The sequence below is a fragment of the Acomys minous genome (genome assembly GCF_964271855.1).
Source record: "Acomys minous genome assembly, chromosome: 9".
NCBI classification, from domain to species: Eukaryota; Metazoa; Chordata; class Mammalia; order Rodentia; family Muridae; genus Acomys; species Acomys minous.
Genome location: NC_140490.1, coordinates 1,263,935 through 1,289,447, shown reverse-complemented (window position 1 = coordinate 1,289,447; position 25,513 = coordinate 1,263,935). Strand labels below are relative to the sequence as shown.

Sequence of the window (25,513 nt, the reverse complement as noted above, 5' to 3'; positions counted from 1 at the left end):
CTGGGACAACACCGAGGGCTGGCTCCAAGAAGGGCCTCCATGCTTGCCATTTGTAAGCCTCCCTTATACAACAGTCCCTTGACCCCAGCCCCTCCCAACATGGGAACCTGGCACAGAGAGTGCCCACACCTGTGCAGCTGCCAGATGTGAGGGAGCTGGGTTGAAAAGTTGAGCCCATCAACCTCCAGTCTTCCTTCCAGCAGTTTCTGGCTATGTCTCCACATCCCAGCCCCCTCCCACAATGGCCATGTGCTGAGAGACCGTGGAAGTAGGGTGTGTCTTGACCCTGTGGGATACAAATGGGCCTTTAAAAACCTCAGGTGCAGCGGGTCACCTGGCAGATAGGGTGTATAACCGTCTTCCGCAGGACTCGGCAGGTGCATCATAGCGTTGGAGAATGGGCAAAAGCCGCTCCTAAGCGATGCTACATACAGGTGAGGTTTAGTGTCCAGGACAGTGTATGCTGTCTCACTGGTAACTCAAGAGAAGCGCTGTTTGTGTTGACCAACAAGGTGGACGCTGAGGAACAGGCATTTGCCTGGAAGAAGGCCAAGTCCACTGTCCAGTGTCTGAACGTATGCTTAGTTCATTTCTTGTCTTTCTTTCCTGGTATTTCTTTACTTCTTTGGAAGGTTATGCACCCTTATATGGTCTCCTAAAGTGGGTAAATGTGTGCTCAAATGCTTCTAAGGTAAGAAGTGAGTAGAGATAGTGTATGTATTTTCAAAGAAACATGAGCAAAAGGGAAAATTGAAAATGAATATCCCACTGGCTCAGGTGTTTTTTGTTTTGTTTTTATAAAGTCAAGCACTTTCCAAAACTCAAAGGGTATCTGTAGAGAAGCTTGACTCCTTTCTCTAGAACTGGTGAGAATCATCTCCTCAAATTTTACTTAGTCACAGGATTACACAGACAAAATCCAAGACTTTGATTTTGAGCGCAGAGGTATCAATGAAAAAGACGCTATTTGGTGGCTGGTTGGGACAGAGGACCTTTTCCATGTGTGTCCTCTACTTTGGTCTATTGAACTTACCTTTTCTTAAGGAAGTGGACGGGGAAATCAATGTTTAAAAGACACTAGCAAGTAGCAGGGGAGAAGTCAAGGGAAGGAATATAACATGTGAGGAAGAATTCTACTTATAAGGAAAACACATTTTCAACTCAGCCGACAATATCAGACAGTAGAAACGTCCAAACCTGCCAACACCAGCATTCTGAAGTAGCACAGGGCCAGATTTGTTGAGCGCAAGTGTTCCTTGCCCGGCCCTATTGTAAGGTGGCCACCAAGAACTCCTCTACATCAAAGATTACTCAACATGGCCTCCCAAAGTTACATCTAAGAAGCAGCTCTTATTATACCAATCCCACAGAGCTGCCATTTGATCTCCAGGCCTAAGAGCAGATGATCCAACAAATTTCCCAATCAATTCCCACTTTTTATGAGCAGTGGACTCTGAAGCCGAGTGACGTGAATCTGGGGAGAGCCAGTTCTTCCTGTGGACCCCCCATGCTTGCTTTCTTGTCCCTTCAGTCCCTTGGCAGGATCAGAGACACTGGGGAGAGGGGCATCACCAAAATGCTTCCTTTCTAATTTGTATATGCCTGTTCTGCAAGAGCAATGAAGCTGGAGTCAAATTTGCAAGAGTTTCCAGATCCCCTGGGAGTACATATCACCCTCGGCTCATATCCTGAGAAAACAGTAAAAGCTACCGTAATTGCATTCGTCCTTCTGGCCGACTGACGTGCAGGGCTGAAATATTGGGCTGACAGATTAGCCAGCTTGGCTACCATCCTTCCTTGGGAACCTACCTTTTGGGTCAAGCAGGGAATTGCTTCCTCCTGAATCTCGCTTGCCCTAGTGGTTTAGGCTGGCGGTGTGGACTCTGTAGGGACGCAGGTTAAAGAGAAACCACAGGATTGAGGACTCCGCTTGAAGCCTCAAGCAGCAGCCTGAGCCAAGATATGAAATCTTCCTGTCACCAGTCCCTCAGGAGGCAGCTACTTAGACATGTTTGGACTAACTACGCTGGCTATGTCTTAAATTCGGGTCTCCGTGTTCTTTTCAGAAGCTTCACTGTGACTTATCCCAGGGGGTGGGGGACTCTCGACTCTGAGTTTTGGTACTCAGTTAAAATATCCCTCATTGCCAGACAGTGGAGGAACTGGATGTGCCCTCCCTTAGCTCTTGTCTCAGGCCGGAGAGAGAAGAAAGTCAGAGTACGAAGTTATTTCACTCCTAGAAAGAAGGCGGTCTGTTGGCGGAAGGAATAGATCTGTCCCTCAGGGTATTATGGTGATGAACCCCAACACCTAGAGATTTACCAGAGGGCCAGGGCTGCTGGTGCCTGTGGTAGAGGGGAGAATCCCTGGTTCACTTTTATCCTCATTTGAGCCATCAGACTTCCCTGTGCCTCCTAAGCTCTTGAGAGACAGAGGTGAGGGGTCCACTAGCCTCGGGAGACCCATGTGATACCAGATAACTAATGGGGACACCGCTGTGGAAATACAACTTCTCAAACATTTGTCCTGGCTTGAGGCAAGTGCCAAGATCAGCCTTAATTCAAACAGGAGGGAAGTCTCTAGAGGGACTGAGGCCTGGAGCTGAGCCTCAAAGCACAATTACAGGTCAGTGAGTACAGATGCGCAGAGGGTCCTCTGTGCCCCGCACTGTGAACTTGTGTGAGGTTTTGTCCCCGTCACAGTCTATGGCTACAATGTTAAAGGCACCTGAGAGACAGACCTGCAGAGGAAGAGCCAGATCCCTGACCTTTGAAGGGATTGTGTCTTTTATTCTGAAATTGCTGAGGCAATCGTCACAATAGAACCACCTCCAGATTTGCATATTAGAAATGGAACCTTCCCAGCCTGCAGAAGGAAAGGAGAGGGGAGGGTGGATTTGAAAGCCAATGGAGAGGTGGAGAGTTTGTCAGTAATATAGGAGGAGAATGGAGACCAAGGAGCGTGACACAGATCTCCGTGAGAAATAGAATTAATGAGGACTTGGTGACAACTGAGTGTGAACGGTGGTGAGCGGGTGCCCAGGTTGCTGCCTGGAAAAGCTAGAGAAGTCCTCTACACACAGGCTCTGTGGGAATTAATGAGGGACAGTTTGAGGCCTGGTGAATGTGGGGGCCTTCAACAGTCCTGTGAAGTTCTGCAAGTGCTCAGTGGACCCCACAGGACATCCGTGCGCCTCCCTGGCCGGCCCAGCAGCTTCGGTGTTCTGCACACATGCAAGGGTTTCTGGGAAGGTCCTCTGGAGGGCCGCCTTGCAGGGATGGACAAGCCTGTGGATTCGGCTGTGGGAAGAATGGCTGCCCCAGGTGAGGAAGTAGAGATTGGTACCGGAAGCTCATGGTGGAAGCCGTAACCTCTTTATCGCAGATTAGTATCAACTGGGGAGGCTTGTGGCCTTCCGCTTCCCATTAGCACAAAAATGCAGAGGTAATCAGACTTGATGTGTTGCGTGTGTCTGTGTGTCTGTGTGTCTGTGTGTGTGTCTGTGTGTGTGTGTGTGTGTGTGTGTGTGTGTGTGTGCGTGCGTGTGTGTATGTGTGTGTGTGTGTAGACAGGATAGAGATTTTTAAGAGGGGAGGTGGGGGCAGAGCGGGGGACGCCTGGCTGCAGCAGCCTTGACAGTCGTAGTAGTTAAGAATGGAGAAGCCATTGACTGTAGGAAAATGTTTGCCTTTTCAAGGAAGCCTCTCAGCTGAAACTTGAGTAAACTTTTTCTCCCCTAAGCAAAGAAAAATATATTGTCTCCTAGCAAATAGCTGGCTTAGAATTTGGAGTTGTTTCTGAATTGTAGGCTTTTGGTCCTCGGCCTCTCTGAGAATGGAAATGAGAGAGATTACTTAGAGAGAGAGAGAGAGAGAGAGAGAGAGAGAGAGAGAGAGAGAGAGAGAGAGAGCAAGAGAGCTGTGAAAAAACTTTGTAGAAAGATTTTTGAATGCAGCACTTCTGAGGGTCTTAACAGTCTGGGTGATGGAGTGGGCATGGTGGGGCATCGTAAGTGGCTGGGACGCTTTTCAGCTGAGGTGTCATGGAAAATGATTTAGATTCAGACAGTTGCCTGTCCAGGTGATGTCTTAAATGCCTTCAACTTGAATAAACTCACTGGTTTGTGTGCGTGCGTGCGTGCGTGCGTGCGTGTGTGCGTACGTGGTATGTGTGTGCGAACTCCTCGATGTCAACATGTGACTTTGCATGGCACAAATGGGTTCTCTTGGGATTGGAAATTGTGCTCGCATGCTTCTACTAAGCCGAGAACTCAGACGTCTTTCAAAAGCAAATTCCAGGACTCCTCCTAGATCCTAAAGGGCTCAGGACATGTAAGCTCCACTCTTTGCTGAGTGTGCGTCATCTTCAGCTGGAGGGTTTAAGAGCCTCAACCTCCCTTTTGACAGTACAAAGCACGCTGTCTAAAGAACAGCTCTGAGAAACGTGCTAAACGGAAGCACTTGGAAGAAACTTAGTTCACTCCTTGCATCTAATTCTTTGAAACATTTTACCTCAATTTTTTTGTTCAGACTCATGGTATGTCCGCAAAAAAGGGGAGCCCTCCTGAAATACCCTGGACACTCCTCAGGATCAAAGAGTTCCCCCCGAGAGTATCCGGCAAGCGCACCTCTTTTTGCTCAGTGCCTGGAACAGACGGAGGCTCTCCATTCACCTCTGGCCCAAAGTGAAGACAGGCTTGATGGTGCCGCTAAAAAAAATGGCTGCTCTTTGTTCTTAGAGGATTCGCTTTCTCTCTGACTTCAACAGCGAAGTGTTAGTCCCTTCGTGCCCCTCTGTTGTGTTTCTCCTCCCCCTCCGAGACCAAGGATGCAACCCGCATCTTAGAAGGCTGCATGAGATCAGCCCGGCGCCCTGTGAGGACTAAGGGTTGAGTTCTGCCGTCGGGCAGCGGGTGTGCCACACGTATGCTCTCCTGTGGGAAGCTGCTGGGTCAAGTTTCTCTCTTCTAGACAAGGAGCTGCCTTAGTCTCTCCCTCGCTTTTGTCGCTTCCCTTCTCAGCTCGTCCTCAGTTAAGGCTGGGTGCCACATGGCTTGTTGACCCCAGCTGGCACCCGCAGCAGGCATAAGAGAAAGGCAGCCAACATTCTCAGTGGAGCCCAGGCCCAGCTTCTGTGTGAGCTGAGGACAACACCACAAAACCTCCCTGTGGCAAAGGCATCTGAACTCTAAAAGGATAAAAATGAGCACAGTTTAAAATTTGCCGCCGTTGCCAGACCTGTGGTCGTACATACAACCTATGCAAGATGGGTGCCAGCCAAGACGGCCAGGAGAAGATAAACCAGCCAGCCTTGCCCGCAACAGGAGCTGGAAGCAGCTCCGGGGAGGCGGGAGCCCCTTAGATGGTCATGCTTGAGCCCTCTCTTCCTAAACCTTTCCATCACAGACGCTGCCACCCTAAGGCTTCACCGTGGCTCCAGCCCAGTCTCACTCGGTGTCCCTTGTTCTGTGACAGAGCCAGCAAGCATGTGTAGTGACAAGGCTAGCTCAGCCGTCTCTCAGAGCCTTGGTCTGCTGGCTTTTCCACTTGTTTTCCCTCTCACAAACTTGAGCCAAAGGAGCTACCTTCCGTTCGTTTGTATCTCTCCTTCCCTATTCTTCCTGACGTCCCAGTAGCATCAGTCCCTGTCCTTCCACTCCCCTTCCCACCCTTCTCAAGCCTTCCTCAAGGTCTTCCTAAACTCACACCCTGGACTTTCCTCACCATCCTCCAGCCATCGTCCCATGACCGTCACCAGCTGTGTTTCCAACGAGCAGATTTCAGTGGCTTTGCATCATCCACAAGACGAAGGTCTACTTCCCTCGTTTTGACATTTCATATCTCAGGCACCTGACCCCACCCCCACCACCCCACCCCCACGCCCCCCACACCTCCCCAATGTGTCCCCACCTTGTCTCTAGCTGTTTCCACCACTCACCAAGCATTTTCTCTACGCTGAATGCTCCACGGTTCTGGCTTTTGTTTCTGATGTTCCTACCACGTGAAATGGCTGCTATAATGGGGTTTGCCCATTGGGCTCCAAGCTGCAGCTCTTCCACGCTGCTTCCTCTTCCTGCCTCGGCCAAACCCAGGCGTTCATTGTTGTGTGCTGCCCCAGACTTTGGGTATTCTCAGCGCTTATACTGTGGCTATTATAGTTTTTCATGGGACTCAGTCATGCCCTCTGAGTCACAAATCTCTTGATGACAGGGGCATGTCTTTGCAGAGTCTGACATCTACCAATGGCACTTAGTAAATGTTGAGTACAGAATAATGTTCCCTCAGTTGGCAGGGAAATCTGCCTCGCTTACAGCAAAAGCATCTTTCTCTCTCTTACACTGTATGAGAAGGTGTCTTTCTAGCTTGGAACCTGCAACCGACAGAACCTGTGTCCGACAGAAACAACCTAGATGAAGCTACCATAGCCACAGCTTTTCACATAAAAATTGGAAGATCCGAGGAGTCAAAATGGTTCTGCACATTGCATCCAATAAGACGGCATCTCCGCTGTGCTCAGAGTTCATCTCTGGCTGGGTTTTTAGAGCATCCAGCAGCCCAGTTATTGGAACTCTCACTTGTGGGACTGAAACAGTCAAGGCTCTCACGTCTCCTGGTTGTTTCCCTTTTAGTGGAGCTCTGCTTTAATCTCTGGCAAGGGAAAGTCTCTCCCTACCAACCAGAGGGAGAACAGTTGATAGGCTGTATTGTTTTCTCTTGTTGATCTTTGGGGATTTGTTGTTGTTGTTGAGACAGAGTCTTACTGTATAGCTGGGAGGCTGCGTTCTTAAGGACTGAGATTGTCTTCTCTTTGTTCACCCACATGCACTGCAGGAAGGAGAGAGAGCTCTTTAGACACCCAGCACTGAGCTAGGCTGACCTCCTTAAGAAACGTAAGGACAAAGGCGCCTACATTGCTCAGGACTATGTATGCAAGGCCTAGCTCATCCTGTTGCTATGTGGTACCAGAGCCTTTTCCAGGAAAACTACAGACACTCAGTGACCTCCGTTTTGAAGACATGAGTGAGGCAAGCTCGCCCAGTCCTGCCTATCCCAGGGGGTTTCTGGCTGTCCAGCTTCTGTTCTAGAAAGAATAGCACTTAGTGAACTGAGAGTTGCCGCTCAGGCCTCCTGGCTTAAGATACCGCATTGTCCCTTTGGCACCTCATATGCAACACATCTTTAAAGCTGAAGGTCTTATTCATCTTACCGTCAGTGGATTTTTCATGACTAAGCTTTAGGGCACTTGGTTTAAAAGAAAAGAGAGAGAGAGAGAGAGAGAGAGAGAGAGAGAGAGAGAGAGAGAGGAGGAATGGCCCATGGAATTTCTCCATCCTCCTTTGTGACGAGCTGTGTCTCAGTGTCACACTGGATTGCCCAGGATCCGAACACAGGAGCTGCAGACACACGGTTACCCGTGTCAGCCCATAGTTAGCCCTGTCTGCAGAAGTGCTAGCATTGGTTCAACAAGGGCAAATATGTGGCAGAGGATGAAGTCTGGTAAAAGAGCTCCAGGGTGTTACACCAGGAGACGCAGCAACTCCTGGGCTAACGTGCCTGGAAACCGGGATCCCGTGGTGGATAGTACCGAGGAGAATGGTAGGAGTTGGCCCTGTGCCCCTGGAGAGGCCTTGCCTGATCGTAGCTAACGATGGTCCCAGGAGCTCTCTCTTCTGTCACAGGAGATTGAAGGCCTTCCAAGGACAGCGTTGAGTCATTTCTGGTTAGAAAAGATGGAGTCTGTTTTTAATTGAATGTGCAGTTCTAATTCTCAGAAGTCCGCCCCTCTCCCAATCTTTGGTCTTCCCACTACTGCACAGCGCAAGGTCCCACAGCAGGCCCGTGGTCACCTGCTGTGCCTGACTTTGTTTAAGGAGACCACTCCCTGTCCACACTCCCCCAGCCTGGGTTGGGTGTTCTGATTTCAGAGTTGACTAAGTGTCTTCCATCAGCCTGGGTATCTACTCTAAACCCTGGGGGGAAATGGAAGTCCCCGCCTGCCAGTGCCTGTTTCAACCAGAATAAGACACTCTGTAATCTACGATATGCAATCTTGTGACCAATATGATTAGCAATACGATGATACCCACAAACATGATCGACACTTACCCAGGGCCTTAGGATCTGCAAATACTCGCAATCTTTATTTACTTAGCTCTATGGCTGGTGATCTCTGGAGTCCTCATGAGAATTTGCTGCAACATAGGAAGCTGGTGAGGCTCAAAGGACCTGGGTTCTAGTCCCCACTTGAGCACATTCTCACTGTGTGATTGAGACGGAGACCAGTGGCACAACGTTGCCATCTGTACCATGAATAGGGGAAGATGATTCCAGAAAAATTCAAAGATCCTATCAGCTCAGAACTTCTGACTTAAGAGACTCTGGGCGAAGGATGCATTTGGGTTGAAATTAGCAAAGTGACGACTCGGCAGCCTTTCAGTCCAGTCATTTTCTTGGGGTTTGCTTCAGTCGTGCCTCAGAATTTCCATTCTCCCATGGTCCAGGCAGTGTTTGGGTCCTCCGTGTTGTGATAGCCCTTAGGTTGGCACGGCAAGGAGGAAGTCAGAGACGTGTTCAGGTACATCCCAAAACTTGGAGAAGTCAGCAGCAGCTAGCCCACAACAGTGGTCAGGATGCCTTTGTCCCACGGGGACCAGGGAGGCAGAAGGAAGCGTCAGGCGGGGAATTTACGCAGTGTAACTGCTGCGTTTGTTTCTTCTAGAAGTGGCTGACAATGGTTTTTGGAGATTTGCATCGAGCCTAAAAAAAAAAGAAAGAAAGAAAAGGTCTTGAGGGGATAGAATACTACATCTACCCATCTCCAGTATTGTAAGTCAGGCCTTCCCAAGACGAGTGGCCCTTTGGGTTTTACTCATGAACTCTTTTGATAACTTTAAAGGCAGTATGGTAGGCTCTATCTGGAAAAAATGTACACACACACACACACACACACACACACACACACACACACATACACACGTGTTTTAGGGAACTTCTGTTTGCCCTGAAATGCTTAAGCCCTGTCAGCACTGCCTGATCTGAGGTAGGATTAAGGAGCCAGTGGGGTTGTCAGGGCTAGCCCTAAGTGCTGCCTAAATTAATTAATAACTTCTTCTTTTTTTTTGTTTTTCCTTCGACCATCACTTCTTCCCCTTCCTGCCCTCCCTCTTTCATCACCCTCGCGTGTTCCTTTCATTTCTCTCCCCCATCCCTTGCGCATCTTGCACCACAGATGTTCCAGCTTGGCTAAAGAGCCTTCGCCTGCACAAATACGCTGCGCTGTTCTCACAGATGACTTATGAGGAAATGATGGCCCTCACTGAGTGTCAGCTGGAGGCTCAGGTATGCGCCTGAGGGGGGCCCCTTCCCTGAGACAAGGTCTTGAGGGTCTGCCTCAAACAGACCTTCTTTGGAACCATAGCTTACCGTATCTTACCCAGTAGCTGGCTGGCCTGGATCTAGGAACTGCCTGGTGCTGGCTGGTACCGGCGGGGAGTAAGCTAGGCTCTTGCCTTTGACAGTTCAGTGGAAAAAAAGATCAGCAGGCAGTCACAGGACAAAGAAAGGGAGAGGGAGTTAGGAGAAGGCAGATCCAAGCACACCTTAAAACTTGTAGGTGGGGCTGGAGAGATGGCTCAGTGGTTAAGAGTGCTGCCTGCTCTTCCAAAGGTCCTGAGTTCAATTCCCAGCAACCACATGATGGTTCACAACCATCTGTAATGTGATCCGATGCCCTCTTCTGGCCGACACTTGTATGTGCAGGCAGAACACAGTGTATATAATAATAAATAAATCTTTTAAAAAAAAATTTGTAGATGCTAAGGAAGAACCTATGGGACGGCCTAGACTTAGGATCGCACCAGTGTCCCAAAGAGCTTTGCCCCCTGGCTCCTTCCCCCCCCCCCACCACCACGCCAAGACTTTGTTTCAGTAGGGACAGGTCCCTTGTCTGTTTATCCAGCCTGGTCACACAGCCACTGACTTCTAACTGGACCAGTCTCAGTGGAAGTGCCAGACACTCCATGACACTTTTCCAAATTCATTCACACTGCTCTTAGTTGAGAGTGGAGCAAATTGCTTAAAATACTTTCTTCTGACCACCTCGCTAGTACACATGGGACAATGGCTGCGAGTGAGATATCCAAGCCTTCTGATATCATAGAAGGACAGAATTCCTCCTTCCTTCCTTTGGCCTCTTCCCCTAAGTGTGAATGCAAGGAGCCGGCACCCCTGAAACGAAGACTTTCCCTGCCGTGCCAGGCTCTAGCCGACAGATCTAATGGGTGTCTTTGTTTCTCTTGTTTAAAATGCTATTTGCGTTTTCCAAATTGACCCCAGCTCCCTTTGAGCAATGATTTGAAGAAACTGGTGCTCAAAATGAGTTAATATTCCTCCTGCAGGAAGGATTGGGGCGTGTAGGGCATGGCCTGACTGGCCGCATGCCTCCCCGCAGACCTCGGCTTTCCTGTTATTTGTTCAGTAGCTCAGATCCCCCTCTGCAGGCCTGGCTAAATACCAGCAGGGAGAGCAAGTCAAAGCCGAGTCACTGCACATCCTCCCAGAATGAAAAGCACTAATTTCAACTTCCTAACAGCTCTCCCACCACTTTTTGGATCTCAGCAGCTGCTTCAGATCCCAGGGATTGGTGGGAACTAGTTCAAAGAGCAGCCTGGGCTTAGGTCAAAGTTAAGAGAAAAACCCAAGTCACCAGTTGCTCAAATTTAAAAAGAAAGGAAGAACAGACACAGAGGGCACTGCTAGAGCACGACACAAACTTTTCAAAAATAATTCAATCCATCAGCATGAAAAGAAAGCTAAGCAGAGATAAATACATCCCCCAGTGTGTCCAGAGGAGACGCCACTGCCACCCTCAGCCCTTCCACTGGTTGAAAGGAATTCTGGACCGGTTGCACCAGAGGAGAGATCAGTAGAGCTTTGTATGAGAGACCTGGTTAGAAAAAGGACCCTTTACTGTGAAATGTGTGGTTACTAAAAATCACCAAGGCTCCGGTTTATGGCTGGAGCCAGTTTAAAATGAAATCCACACCTCTTCACACTTAACCTAGAGTGAAGCTAATTCCACTTTTCATCATGGAAAGACAAAGGAAGGTTATAAAGTAACAGAAACCCCCTGTGTGGTGGTGCATGTGGGCGGGGTGTGTGGGCGGGGCATGTGGGTGGGGCACTGGGCTACACATCTTCTGCAGATGGCCAGTGCAGGTGGGCGGGGCACTTGGCTACACACCTGCAGATGGCCAGTGCAGGGAGCCATTGAGAAAGCAAAGAATAAATAATAAGGCTGAGGCCTCCAGGAAACCCATGAGGCAATATGCCCTAAGGACAGGAGTGTCTAAACAAAAACCAAACCAAGCAAAGGTTGGGGGGGGATCATTTAAGAATTTTCATGTTGGGTGGGACAATCAGCTGTCCTGTGCCTCTCTGTCCTAAAGGTCACAGGCAACCTTGGGCCCAGAGGGAGTCAGTCTATTCACAGGGAGAGGAGGGTCAGGGCGGTGGCATCAACAAGAGAGAAACGCACACTGTCCAGCCTGCGAACGTGTAGGAACAAAAAAAACGACAAAGAAAATGACATGTTCTAATGTATTTTTGCGTTTGACCACAGAATGTTACCAAAGGCGCAAGACACAAAATTGTCATCAGTATTCAGAAGCTCAAAGAGAGGCAGAACCTGCTGAAGTCTCTGGAAAGGGTAAGTGGGCAGTCGGCCCGGGGGACGTTTCCACCTCCTTCCTGGGAACATAAGCACTCAGGTTAGATCTCAGGGTACCATGTGACTTCCCTGCCAAAGGGAGAGGAACGGAAATGACCAACGTGGGGTTTCCTGGTTTCCTGTGCTTCCTTGGATCCCGATGGTGTGATGAACTCATTTCTCTGGGGTCCAAGCTGCTGGTGACCTGCCGTGCTGTGCCTCTCTCTCCTTGTCCATCACCTCCGCCTCGTATGCGACCGTCGAGGCCAGTGAGGTATTTTGCAGAGAGTAAAGGCTGGCACTCAGGGAGCAGCAGGAAATGCTAATGTGCCTCTTCCTGCTGTCTACCGTGGACATCTGGTTTAGCGAAATCCACCCAGGAGTGGCAACCATCAACAGGAATACTTCATGTTCCACGGGGGCGGTGGTGGAAAGCATCAGATAGAGTTGGCTTCAGAGTTCAGCTTAACCTCCGGATACATCTCCATGATGCCAGGAACCACCACAAAAACACGTAACACCAAAAACAATGTGCGACTGTGAATCCTGACCCCAACCCGGGGAGATGAGTGACTTGCGGGCTCTAAGCTCTTCTCCGTGCTGATTTTTTTCTCGTGGGAACGAAACCACAGCTGCAGCCTAGCAGAGGCTCCTTGTTTATGATGCTCCCTGTTTATTCTGGTATCGAAAGTGGTTTCCAGATGCCTGGTGTCCCACCAGCTTCCAATGCAAGCTGTAGATTGTGAGTTTGAACCTCTTAGTAGACTCAGGGAGCCTTCGGGAAGGGACAGAGTACTCAGTAAGGCTCCGGAAAGTTTCTAAAGCCGGCATTTTATGTATTTGTTTGTTTGTTTTTTTAAGGACAGGGTTTCTCTGTGTAGCCTTGGCTGTCCTGGACTTGCTGTGTAGACCAGGCTGGCCTCGAACTCACATAGATTTATCTGTCTCTGCCTCTCGAGTGCTGAGATTACAGGCGTGCGCCACTGTCCCTGGCTCTAAAGCAGGCATTTTAATGGAGTGGGGATTTTTGTTTTTGGTTTTGGTTATTCACAAAGATATGTGTGTGCTTCATTTTATATATACCATGTTGAATTGCATTTAATATTCATAACGTAAGACATATTATTTGGAGAATGCACCTATAAAACTGTGTGTCAGGGAAGGTTCTTTTTAAACCTTTTGGGGCAGAGAGATAGGAACTGCTCGCATGCCCATCCCTGATGACAGAGCGCTCTTAGGCGCGAGCTCCCCACGGAACCCGAGGTTTGGGTGGTGTCCTTCATTCTGTGCTAACTCCCCTGCCAAGCAGCTTGTCTAGTGGAGTGATTATGGCTATTTTTAATCTAAGAAACTGTTCTCTTTTGGAGAACATTCAAAAGGCCAATTTACTCCTTGTCCTTTGGAAACTACAAAAAGTGTTTTGAATGGAGATTATGTTGTAAGCCTGTTCCCTCTCATTTCTGGAGCATCCTTTAGGAATTCATTAATAGCGTCTGTGAGTGAGAACGCACAGCTCTCTCTCTCCTTCTTCCTTGAGCTCACATCCATGTATCGTGTGCATGTGTGTCTCTCTGTGTGCGCGTGTGCATGCGTGTGTGCGTGTGTGTGTGTGTGTGTGTGTGTGTGTGTGTGTGTGTGTGTGTGTAAAGAGGGACATGTTCCTTTGACTTGGCATCAGTTAAGTCATGAAGTTCTGTCCTAGAGTTATACCTATAATTACATTGACTGTACAGCAGTGCATCCTCCATGGTCTCCTGAAATGGAAAAGACAGAAAGATGCCAAGTGTGTGACGACTGCAACTGAGCAAGACGGGCTCAGGCTCCTTCAGCAATGACTTCCTGGAGGAAGGGAAGCCACGCCTGTCAGACGGCCGCATGAAGCTAACGCTGAGCCTTCTGATACCCTGAGTGCTGGGCTGTCCCTTCAGGGGGACACACCCTTGAAGACTGAGACCCTCCCCAATTCTCTCCTTTGGTCCCCAGAAAACTTTCCTGCTGTTTTAGGGAGCGAGCTGTCGTCTGTTCCTACTGGTGGCCCAGGGACTCAGCTAAAGGCATTCTCACAACCGTGGCTGATGACACTGTGGGAAATGTCATCACCATACCCCTGAAGGTCTCTGGCATTCTTACCTCACATAGAACCCACATTTCTAAGGAGATGGATGGGGCCCCGCCCGCAGCTAGTTCATAATCCGTAGAAGCTGCTGACTACCTGCTCCAAGCCCTTCCGTCCAGTTACTGAATGCTGGCTAAGCAGATGTTTGGACACACTCTCCCATCCCCACAGGATAACCGTGAGTGGTATGTGGCTGCTGTCTCTGGGTGTCTTGGACAGAAACACGTGGCAGCCACTGAGCTCAAAACCCAGAGTGGTTGGTGTCATCACTAAGGCCAGAAAGAAAAATTCCCTAGACACCTAGTAGAGGCCAGATGCTGCTGGGGGCATTTGAAGAGGCCACGGCTGTTTTGATGGGACCTTAAACAAAGTAGAGACAACAGCAAAGGTGGAGAAGGACAGCTTGTGCAGGAGTCCAGCAATCATTAGGAGGTTTTTAGGTCAGATGCTGTGGCATTTGGGGACCGAACTGTAGGACTCCCTGGAGGCCTAGGGAGAAAGGGAGTTGAGTTTGCTGTGGCACCTGTGAGCCGCCAAAGTGGGAATCGCAAGTTGGTGTCCAGAAAGCAGATTTGGAGTTCCAACATGGCGGGCCATGAATGATCCCGATGTGGCAGCATTGTGTGTAGCTGGAAGTAGGTGTCCCCAAGACTAGGCTGAGTGACAAGAGCTGAACAGCCTCCAGGGAGAGCTACCAGACAGAGGCTGAGCTGTGAGCCCTGCCTCAAGGGACCAGAGAGGGAGACGGGGAATTCCAGCAAGTTCAGTGAATGTGCCATGTACTGTGGAGACTGGTCATTGCCCACATCTGGGTGCTTCAGCTGTGGTGAGGAAAGGTCTGAGGAGAACGGGGGCAATCACAAGCAGAAAGCCTGATGTCACAAGTATGACTGTGTGGTGAGGCACAAACACAGAACTGTAGGCTTCATGAGCTGTTAGAAAGAAAAGACAAAAAAAAAAAAAGGAAATTCAGAATGGAAGAGATTTTTTTAATATTAATATTTAACATGGAAAGTGTCTCCATTTGCTTTTATACATTGTTTCTCCTTTTCAAAACATTCCCAGATTGGGAAACAGAACCATTTTCTGAGTCTACTATTTTAATGTTAGACAAGGAGCTGGAAGACACATTCATGCACACACACACACACACACACACACACACACACACACACAGAGAGAGAGACAGACAGACAGACAGACAGACAGACAGACAGACAGACAGAGGGAGAGAGGAGAGAGGTTACAACTCTGTAAGCCAGCAGGCCCACCTCTCAGTTCCCAAGTGTTGAGCTGAGCTGCTGACTGGTGAAGAAATGAGGAGAGGGAACGGATTTGGGTGGAAACAGGACCCCGACATATTCTACATATTATGAAAGTGTCAAATTATTGTCACCTGGAGGGAAAGGATGGGCCAGGATGGGCCCCATAAACGCTGGCTGCACTGTGCTGCCCCACGCTCTCTTCCAGATGGATTCTGCCTTGTTGTTATCATAGGCCCAGCAAAGACACCGAACTGGCCTCCCTCCTTGAAGGCCAGGCCTAGGCTGATGATACTGTGGTGCCTTTGCTGCTCGTCCCCTGGGAGATCTCTGGGGTGCCACCCATGGGTGGGCCTGACTTCCTGTCACCTGCTCTCAGATGAGTCCTTGTTGGTAGCTGAGTCAGGGTCATTGGCCAGCTTAATTTTGCCTTCGTGTTTACAATGTAGGATTATATTTGGGGCATGAAGGATCAATAGAGACTTGTCAATGTGGAAAATTAATCCCCGCAGCTAAAGGAGAACACTAGGTCGAGCCTCCTGACCTGCTTCTCAACAAGGGCTCTCAGCTGAAATCAGGGATGCAACCTGTGGTCGCAGTTTGTTGAGACAGGGTCTGTCACTAGCCTGTGACTCACCAAATAGGCGAGGCTAGCTGGCCAGTGCAAGCCTCTACCTGTCTCTGTCTCCTCAGCTCTGGAATTACTAGAACACCTGGCATATTTTTAATTTATTATTTGTGTGTGTGTGTGTGTGTGTGTGTGTGTGTGTGTGTGTGTGTGTGTGTGTTGTAACTTTGGGGGCATTGAACACGGGTCCTTCAACTTACAAAACAAGCACTTTGCCAATTGAGCCATCTCCTCAGTCTCTTGTGGTTTCCTTTCTTGGTACAGGTGCCCCACCACCTGCTGTAGAATATTAACATAGGAGCCTAAAGTTAGGGTGCATATCTGTTTTCTGTCCATTTGAGCTCTCAGTATAACCAGAGTCTCCCCCACACACACCATGAAGTGCAGCCGTGTGATGCAAGCCAGAAGTCGACAGCGTCTCAAACACATTTGCTCCCCTGGGTGACACTGGCCCATGAGATGGCAGGCAAGGCCACATGTGACCCCCTGGCTTGTCCCACCTGTTTCCTCTTTGCAGTACAGCATTTCCTTTCTTTCTTTTCCGTCCCCTTCTTCAGAGATGTGCTGGATAGGAGGTCGAAACCCTTAGAGTACAAGCACTTCCTGGGTGGTAAGAGAGTCAAGAGAGGCAGTAGGTACTCTTGAGTATGGCCAATTTGACCAGCTTGCCTCCACCTGCCCTGGCCCCTTGCTCAGGTCAAGTCAAGGCCCAAAGGGGCCAGTTCCACACTTACACCCAGACTCCAGGGACATTGGGAACAGTGAAGAGCACATGTTGAGGGCAGCACAGGCTGAAGTTTACCCTGCGCGCATGGCACTGTGTTCACAATCAAGGAGCCAGACTCTCCCCGAGGCCTTCTCCTCAGAGGCGAATGGGTGTCTTGCCCCAGCTGTCAGTGTATACCACTGTGATTCAGGCTGAGCTTGGAAGGTCTTGACTTCCAGGCCAACCTGGTGGATGGATAGAGGGCCAACTTGTACCTAAAACCTGAGAGTCGGGGGAACAGATGTAGGCAGACCTTCTCCTCAACTTAAACTATATTGGTAGCTCTGACCAGGCTTGGGATCTTTCTGGCTGCTAATTAAATTTCCACTCCCTTCATAAATAAAACTTGTGGTAACTTAGGCCGAATCACAACTCATGCTGCACTTCCACAAGACCAGCCCACACAGAAAGCAGCCTTCCACCAGCTGAAAGAGTTTGGCTCACGAAGGTTCGCTGCCTTTCAGAACTAAGACACACCACAAGCCTGCCCCCGCCCAGCACCCTGTTGGCTTTCCTCTGTGCAGCCCACTGACTGGAAAGGTTGGGGTCAGAGGTGCACGTGTCCCTCAAGCCTGCATTGGTCGATGCCATCTAGCCATTTTCTTGGTACAAGAGAGTCTGAGAAACGTTTTGGGCTTTTGTATGTCAAGCTTTTTTAATCGTGTTCTTGCTAAGCTGGGCTCTTGGGATATGAAGCGCTCTGTTTGTAATTGGGACCTTGATAGGCAGTGTTCCTCCTACGCCCCAGAGAGAATCAATTAAAACTTCATGAGCACATGGTGGCAGGGGACCATCTACCCCTCACACCACGATGACCCCAGCTGGGACCCCAGCCACCTGGGCTTGTCCAGGCCAGGACCCAACATCCCTGCCAGAACCCCGCTTCATTCCTTTTTCTAGCAATAAGTAATGCCCAGGGTATCAACATGTATGCATAAAGGAACCTATATTTGTGAGTTATATACGGGGGGGGGGGGGGGGGTAGGGGGAGAGAGAGAGAGTAGACCAGAAGTTGACGGTTGATACAGGTAACTTCCTCTCAATCACTCCCCACTTTTTTTTTTTTTAAATAGTGTTCTTTCACTGAGCCTGGGGCTAACTGGTTCTGCTAGGCCAGCTGCTTAGGGGGCTTTTTCAGGTGTGATTGTACCGTGGGCATTTTCTAACAGTCGAGACACATGCTCAGCCTCAGACGTGTACATCACTCACAACTCTCTACCCGTCAGGCCTGTTTCATGTCAAACATGTTTTCCTTCAGATTTCTCTATCTAAAACCATCTCTCCCCTACTAAAAAGTTCCCTGCATTTCTACTTGTAATAAATCCCAGCTGCCCTGCCCTGCCCTGCCCTGCCCTGCCCTGCCCTGTCCAGTATGGGAACATCTCTGGTGGAGGGGGCAGAGACAAGGACCTGGAAGGAGACAGCTGCCCCTGGGCTCACTGAAGTCCCGCCCCCCTCTCTCTCTAACCCAGGACATCATCGAAGGGGGCAGCCTGCGCATGCCCCTCCAGGAGCTGCATCAGATGATCCTGACGCCCATCAAGGCCTACAGCAATCCCAGCACCAGCCCTGAGGTGCGCCGCCACGAGCCCTCGCTGATGGGCCCTGAGAGCTCCAGTCCCGACTGCAAAGACAGTGCTACAGCGGCCACTGGCGCCACAGCCAGTGCCTCAGCGGGTGCCAGTGGTGGGCTGCAACCACCCCAGCTGAGCAGCTGCGACGGGGAGCTGGCTGTCGCCCCTCTGCCCGAGGGGGACCTCCCTGGGCAGTTCACTCGCGTCATGGGGAAAGGTACTGTTCTCTCTGGGAGCCCTGGCCAGAGTCAATTCCTGAGGGATGGGGTGTGGGGTCGGGGATCGCACCCTTACAGCAACAAGAGGTTTTCCCATAGGAGAGCTCAACTCCAGCCTGTGGACCTCTCTAGGCATGTTGGGTCCTTCCTGGCCCCTCTCGAATGTAGGAGTGTCAAAGAACTGGTGAAGCCCCCGGGCTTGGCTCCAGAGCCCCTTGCTGGGCCCCCAGGCCCTGGACCTCCCCTTGCTGGGCCCCCAGGCCCTGGGGTTTCCCCTGCTGGGCCCCCAGGACCTGGGGCTTCCTAGTTACCTAGAAATTCAGTCAGAGAGTGGGCGTGCCTTGGACAACTCAGTACAAAGCTGTTCTAGTCAGCCTCCTGGGTTTACACCCTCCTTTCACCTTTGGTCCACCATGCAGATGCTCTGGTGGCCTTGGGCTGTGGTTGACCTGTGGCCTTAGCTTGTGGTTGCTTAGTAATTCTTGTGCACCAGAGGCCGTTACACCCGTGGTTCACCTCGGTGACTCAGGTGAACGGCAAATACCCCATTTCACAGAAGAGGAATCCAGGATGAGTGAGGTGAGCAGGCCCGCCAAAATGTACCCAGTTCCTGCCGGAGCTGGGGTTCCGGTCCTCAGCTCCTCCACCCTCCGTCCCATGGTTACCAGGAGACGTTCTTAGTAGCCCAAAGTAGAGCTCCCCGCGATGCTCCCCTTTGCTGCGCTGATAATGCCCAAGCCCAAACAATCATCACCCCTCCTCCACACTCCAGACAGCCTCCACGTCCGCGTTCCCAGAAACGTGGGTTCCCTCTCGATTCCCAGTGACTGCACCTGTGTCTGAAACTAGGGCCTTACCAGCCCGAACAGCCTCAGAATTACAGAGTAAAAACCCATTCTGAGAGGACGCAGGACAGTGGTCTCTCCCCTCAGTTTACACAACCTGCGCACCCGTGTGGCAGCGTTAGCTGAACTGCTCCTTCCCTCGCTCTAATTTCCTCACCTTTGCCCCGCTTCCTCATCCCCTCAAGGGCCAGGCAAATCTGTCAGGGCCTCTGGGCCGCACAAGGTGCCCTTCTCACGGGGCCTTCCTCTCCTTGTCTGAACTCGGCTCACACTTCATTGCAGCCAGCTGCTTGCTCGACTGTTAACCCCATTCACCTAATGCTACCAGGCCAGTTTCAGTAGCCACAGGGTACGCAGGGCCTGACTGATGGTGCCGGTACCTGGAGCATGCGCAGAGCACCCACCATCACGCCACCCTTCCTGCCTTCTAGAGAGAGCTAAATCCATTGACCCCTGATGGAGAAGGCGGTGACTCACAGCTTCCCCAGGCAGGGGTGGGGATGAGCTGGTGGCCAGACAGGCCTTTTGGTCCCTTCCCAACCCTCAGCTCTACCGGATCCCGGGAAAGACCCAGCCCAGCAAAGTTACCTGAACATGCCCCGTACCCCTCCCTGTATGCAGGGGATGGCGGTGGGGCTCAGTCTGAGGAGTTAGCGCTCCCCAGAGCCACCTCTGTTTAAGCTGTAACTACTGCCTGTGAGGCCACAACCCAAGTAGCACTCAGCATGCGCCATATAACCAGAGGGAAGTAAAAACCAACAGCCTCCTTCCTGTTCCTGGCAACCCTGCCATCTCTCGTGGGCTGTCCTTTCAAGAGCCTTTGTATGCGTGACTACCCGTTCTTACACAGGTTTCAGATCCTTTCCTATTTGTTTCCATAAACATTGCATGTTTGTGTATTTCTGTCAATATAAAACGCACCATTCTTTAAGGATGCATATTGTCCATGTGTGTGTGTGTGTGTGTGTGTGTGTCTGTGTGTGCATGGGTGTGTGTTTCAGAATAACTGGGTATATAGCCACTGTTATTCTGAAAGCTGGGAGGTAGCGACACAGAATTGGTGGACATCCATGTCAAAATGGCTAAGAGAGGAAAAGAGGCAAATATGGCCCCAAGTTTGATGAGCTTTGAATGAGAGACGCCCAGCTCCCTGACTTCTTTTGCAGGCGGCTGTATGGTAAGGGCATACATACTTAGCACATTGCGGGCGCCTTTAAACCTCGCACTTAGGAGGCAGAGGCAGGCAGATCCCTGAGTTAGAGGCCAGCCTGGTCTACTGAGTGAGTTTCAGAAGAGCCAGGACTACACAGAGAAACCCTGTCGCAAAAAAAAAAAAAAAAAAAAAAAAAAGGAAGAAAGGAAGCTAGCTAGTACATCCAGGTCTTTTCTTCACAGACGACTCTGCCTCCTCTTTCCTGGAGCATGCTTGAGTGTGTAGTTGACGGCATATGTGAATAAATGTGTGTGTCACATTGAGGAAATAAGCCTGCAAATGACTGAATGGCAGGTTTCCTCTGCTCCACACACGCCTACATGCATCCCAGCCAAAGCGTGGCTCCAGCCTCGTTCCTTTACGCACAAACACCGCTGCCTTCCCACCTGGTGAGGGGTGTTTGGTTCATTCATAAGGTGGGGTTGCTCCCCCACTGTGGCAGAGGCTTCAGGAGGCTTTTGAAACTTCCTTACTCATGGCCACCTGCAAAAGCAGAGCCCAGGAGCTGTTTCTTCCCTCACAGAGCATCTGTCTGAGGGCCCCTTCTGAGGGCTTAATATAGAATGGAGTGACAGGAACAAACAAAGGAGTTTCTTGAGGTGAGGGCTCCTGTGGCAACTGAGCGCTTGACTTGGGTGGACTGATGAGCCTCGCAGTGTTTTCTGTGAGCCTCCCGGTGTTTTCTGTGAGCGTCGTGGAGTGTCACAGGCACGTGTTCCTCATAACGCCTCGGTGCTGGAAGAGACATATCCTAGAAGTGCGTGCTGGAAGAGTCTGCACTGTTCTGACTCATCTCTTCTTCGTTCCCAGTGTGCACACAGCTCTTGGTCTCCAGACCCGATGAGGAAAATATAAGTTCCTATCTCCAGCTCCTAGACAAGTGTCTCGTTCACGAGGTGAGTGGCAACTGGTTTAAACCTGTTTCTCTGGTTGCTCAGAAATGCTTCTCAGAGTTTCTGTGATGCGGTCGTTTTGGTCCCTGGCAGCTTGTCTTGGACAAGCGCAAGGCCATTAATACCAGTTGCGACAGAATTAGGCTGTGGCTACCCCTGAGTCTCTGCATGGGTGTCCCCTTGGCATCGAAACTCATGAAAGCAAGAACACTGGTGTCTGAGGGTGCCTGGGAAAAACCCAGGTGACCGGGTCTGGGGTGACTAACTCCCAGAACTGCTACCCAGCCCTAGATAAAGTCAAGCCTTGTGATCAAGCCTTGTGTCCCTGAATGTAGGGACATGGGATGGTGGGGGGAGGGGAAGACACCAAAGAAACGATGACCAGGGTGGACCCTGCTGGCTGCTGGACTGTTTGCATTTGTGGGTTTTATTGGAACCTACATTTGCCATCTGACCTTTGGAAGGAAACTAAGGCAAGTAGGGTGTAGACTCTCTGGGCAGTCTTCATGCAAATGCCTGGAAGACTCCCGGGCATGACGAGGCTGATCTCGTGGAACAGGAGACTGGGGCTCAGACCCAGACAATCGGTGGTACTGTGGGTACCCTGCCCCGGAGAGTTACAGATGTAAGATCTAGATTAGGGAAAACATGGGGCCGGATAAATGAGGTAGTGAGGTCGTTTGTGGGATCTTGACATGAGGTTGATATGGCCAGACACCCCCTCACACTCACTTGTTGGCAGTCAGAACCCCAAGAGTTCAGCAGGCCCAGGGACAGAAGATGGCCGGCTGGGAGGTCTGGCTTCACTCTGCCTTCCCACCCACGCTCCCGGCGGCACAAGCGTCTCTCGCCGTTCTTGGAGCACTTCTCCTTGTGGCCTGATGCCGTCCATCCGCTTGTCATATCCACTCCGCTCCCCTGGGGTTCCATCCCAGCCAATCCCCCAGACTCTCATCTTGAGAGTGTCTCCTCTATGCAGCATGGACTTGTGTTGGCCATCGGCCCCACCAGAGCCCTCTGCCTCCGTGAGCACAGAAACCAGCCGTCTAGGTTGTGAGCTTGGGCATGCCAGCCTCGGAAACCATTACTCCAAAGTCCTAGACTTTCAGCCGAACAAAAATAACCTATTTCTCTAAAGGACAAGGCATGCCCTGTGAGCACCAACTAACCCTTTGCTGGTTACAATCTTGATGTTACACTTGGTTTTGTTTGGGGGGGCGGGGGGAAAGGCAGAAGGGAAGGCAAGAATTCTATATACTTTTCGGGAACAGCTAGGCCCAGTCCCTGGGTTAAAAGGCTTATGGCATGATTACACTGGGGAAGATAAATGGAAAATGGGTGTCCAAGCTACCTATCTCTTCCTGTGATGAAATCCCTAAATAGAAGCAACATCCAGGAGGAAACGTCTTTGCTTCTCACATGGGGAAGGTATGTGAGGCAGGAGTAGTTTCTACTAGTGGAGCTGAGGAGCCTGAGATGTCCCGTTTCTATCTCAGCGCTACATCAGGAACCAGGGGGGTGCTGGGAGAGACTGGGCTGGGTCTATGAGCCATAAAGCCTGCCCCCAGCAGCCCATGTCCACCCGTGAGGCCACGCCTTCTAAATGTTCTACAGCCTTCCGAAACAGCAGCTCAGCTGGGAGCAAGAGTTCGAATAAATACAGGAGCCTATGGAGGACATTGTACATGACGGTAAGACCTCTGCTGAGGTTCCCTCCCATGGTGCCTCAGAACTGGAAGGTGGAACAGTGGTCACCTAAGCTGGATCTGGAGCCCAGGCCACTCCTCCTCTCCAGCAGTGGAAAGGACCGTCTCTGAAAGCTGAGGCCGGAAGTCCAGCCGTGACACTGGGGAGATGGCTCAGTGCTTAAAGGGCAGATGCTCCAGCACTTGGGAGGCAGAGGCAGATGGATCAATGTGAGTTCAAGGCCAGCCTGGTCTACAAAGTGAGTCCGGGACAGCCAAGGCTACACAGAGAAACACTGTTTTGAAAAACAAATACAAAAACAAAAAACCCTCATAACTGGTCCATCCTGGCCCTGAAGCATCACCCCTTCTTGCACCCTATGGGCACCCTGGGAGCCTCCCTAGGGCCCCCACTTGTGGTTTTCTTTCTCTTTCCTCTCTGGCAGCTCCAAGTGCCCTCATCTTCTGTTTACTAGAGGAGACCTTCCCAGCCTGAGTGGGGACCTTCCTGCCTAGACTTGTGTCAGGTGGAGGGGTCTGCACTCAGTTCTGGAAGAGCAAGTGCTATATATGGCTTTGGTTATTGGCCGGAGCATTTCCCACAGCCCAGGATTAGTCCACACACTCCCAGGCAGTACACACTGTCCTGGGAGGCTAGTGGGCAGTGCAGGAGTGGCGGGGCTTTAGACCCAGGCCTCAGACAGGGGTCCATCTATCTGTTCACTGAATGAAGACACCCCTCCCAACTCCCTGAGGTAGTAAAGAGAAGAACAGGAAAGTCCTGCGTTTTACCCATGTTGCCAATTCATCCTGACTCATCAGAACAGGCTCCTCCCCTTCACTGTCTCAAAGTAGTTCTAGAACAATGCTCTTTTTTCCCTTTGGAGGCTTTGCACCCACTGTGTAAACTATGGGACTATGGGTGGCCATCTCTCTCCAGACAAACAGGTTGGCCTGGGCCTGTCATGGGCAGAGGGCTTGAACGGGATGACTGGTGGGGTCCCTGCCCTGAGCCTGTGGCGTTGGGCTGCCAGGGGAGGAGGCTGTGATGAGGGAGGCTCTGTCAGCGGAGTGCTAGAGGCAGAGCTTCATTTTTAGAAGTACCACCCCCCCCCCCAGTCCCCAAGGCCAGATGGGACATGACTTCAGCTTAACTGGCTGTATGTCTCCCAACACATTTCATTCTCGCCTTTGGGCGAGTGTGTCCCTTCCTTCTCCGGAAAGTTCCAAGTCTTCGGCAGGGTGTGCAAGTGTGTTCATGGATTTGAGCCTTGCCCATCTGCCTTCCTGTGACCCAGTGGGCTGAGCCATCCTGCCCAAGGCATCGTGGCGGTCACAGCTGTACCTTGTGCCCTCAGAATTTAACTGGATAAGCTAATCAAGACCAGAGAGCCCTCCTCTTGCCTTTTATTAACGCAGCATCAATGTCAGCCTTGTGTCCAGTTGTAAGCCTCAATGGACATTCAGTGGTCATCGGCAACAAAGGACAATGACAGTGGAGGAGACCCTCAGCCACACGGCTGCAGGGACCTCACGGTGTCCTTTAGTTAGGCAGCCCTGCTCAAGCATCTTCCGCGGCCCGAGGCCACCCAGGAGGAAGATGACCCTGCATGCTGAGGCCAGCGTTGCCCCAGCTAAGTGGTACTTAAAGGATCGCATGCCTTATGGTCAGAACCACTTGGGAACGTTCCCCAGTGCCGCTAACCAGTCCAGCCAGGCGGCGCCCTCACCCTGCCTCTTCCAAACTCAGCTCAGGAACTTGGTGGAGGACTCACACACGACATGGGACCCTCACCTGCTGGGGTGCCATGAGTCCACAGTGCCCTACCTGTACACTTTCCATACACTGTCTCCTGGAAACCTTCTAGGTTACTCACTCGTGCTTTGGGAGTGTTGGAGGAGGCGCCCAGTCACCACCTACAGTCTATGGTTTCCTTGGATGATCGTGGTGTATTTGAATTTGAGAGTGCCTGCGTTAGAGACCTGGGGCCCTAGGCTGTGGTACAGCAAAGGCTATACACCGCAGGGGACAGGATAAGGATGTGTGCCATGTGCTCTAGGTGTGTGCCACATGCTCTAGGTATGTGTCACGTGGTGAAGATAAAGCAGACATGTCTTACAGACACTAGGCAAACTGTCTTGCTACGTTCCCACTTTACTAGAAGACTTGAGAAGGCATCAGGCCTAACTTCTTCCCTCAACTCCAGGCAAGGTTAAGACTAGGACTGGTGCACTGAGCGGTTTTCACAGGGCACAGAGCTGTTTAACTAGAGATCTCTTGCAGGGGTGTCGGGGGCAGGGGGTGGGGGGCCCTAAGCCACAAGATGTCGCGATTCCCTGGAGACCAGCAGCCCACTCCAGAGTGACCACACACCATCGAGCAGATTGATTTTTGGAGCGGTTTAGTACATCCATTGATTATGAAAATGCAGGGGGTCTGAAAAGCTGGAATATCCAACAACCAAGCCTGCAGCTCATCCTTGGCTAACAAATAGGGTCCAGGAAGGAGTCAGAGGAGGGGAAGATGGCTGTGGGCCTTCTGGAAATACAGCCAAAAAAACGAGGTTGTCAAAAGCTTAATGCCTGGCCCAGGTGCTCCCAACGCAG

General features: G+C 50.9%; 1 protein-coding gene across 6 annotated transcripts in view; it reads left to right on the top strand.

Moving 5' to 3' along the window:
• The window catches only part of SAMD4A (sterile alpha motif domain containing 4A), a 222,120-nt gene that overhangs the window by 173,691 nt on the left and 22,916 nt on the right, over positions 1 to 25,513 (top strand). For 5 of the 6 annotated variants that reach the window (XM_084797071.1, XM_084797073.1, XM_084797072.1 and 2 more), the window contains 4 exons: positions 9,229 to 9,338; positions 11,620 to 11,706; positions 17,951 to 18,269; positions 21,139 to 21,224. In XM_084797071.1, the coding sequence (XP_084653197.1) occupies positions 9,229 to 9,338; positions 11,620 to 11,706; positions 17,951 to 18,269; positions 21,139 to 21,224 (602 nt within the window). Of the gene's footprint in view, positions 1 to 9,228; positions 9,339 to 11,619; positions 11,707 to 13,883; positions 14,008 to 17,950; positions 18,270 to 21,138; positions 21,225 to 25,513 lie in introns of those variants that run through there. The other variant, XM_084797075.1, reaches the window with a different exon arrangement.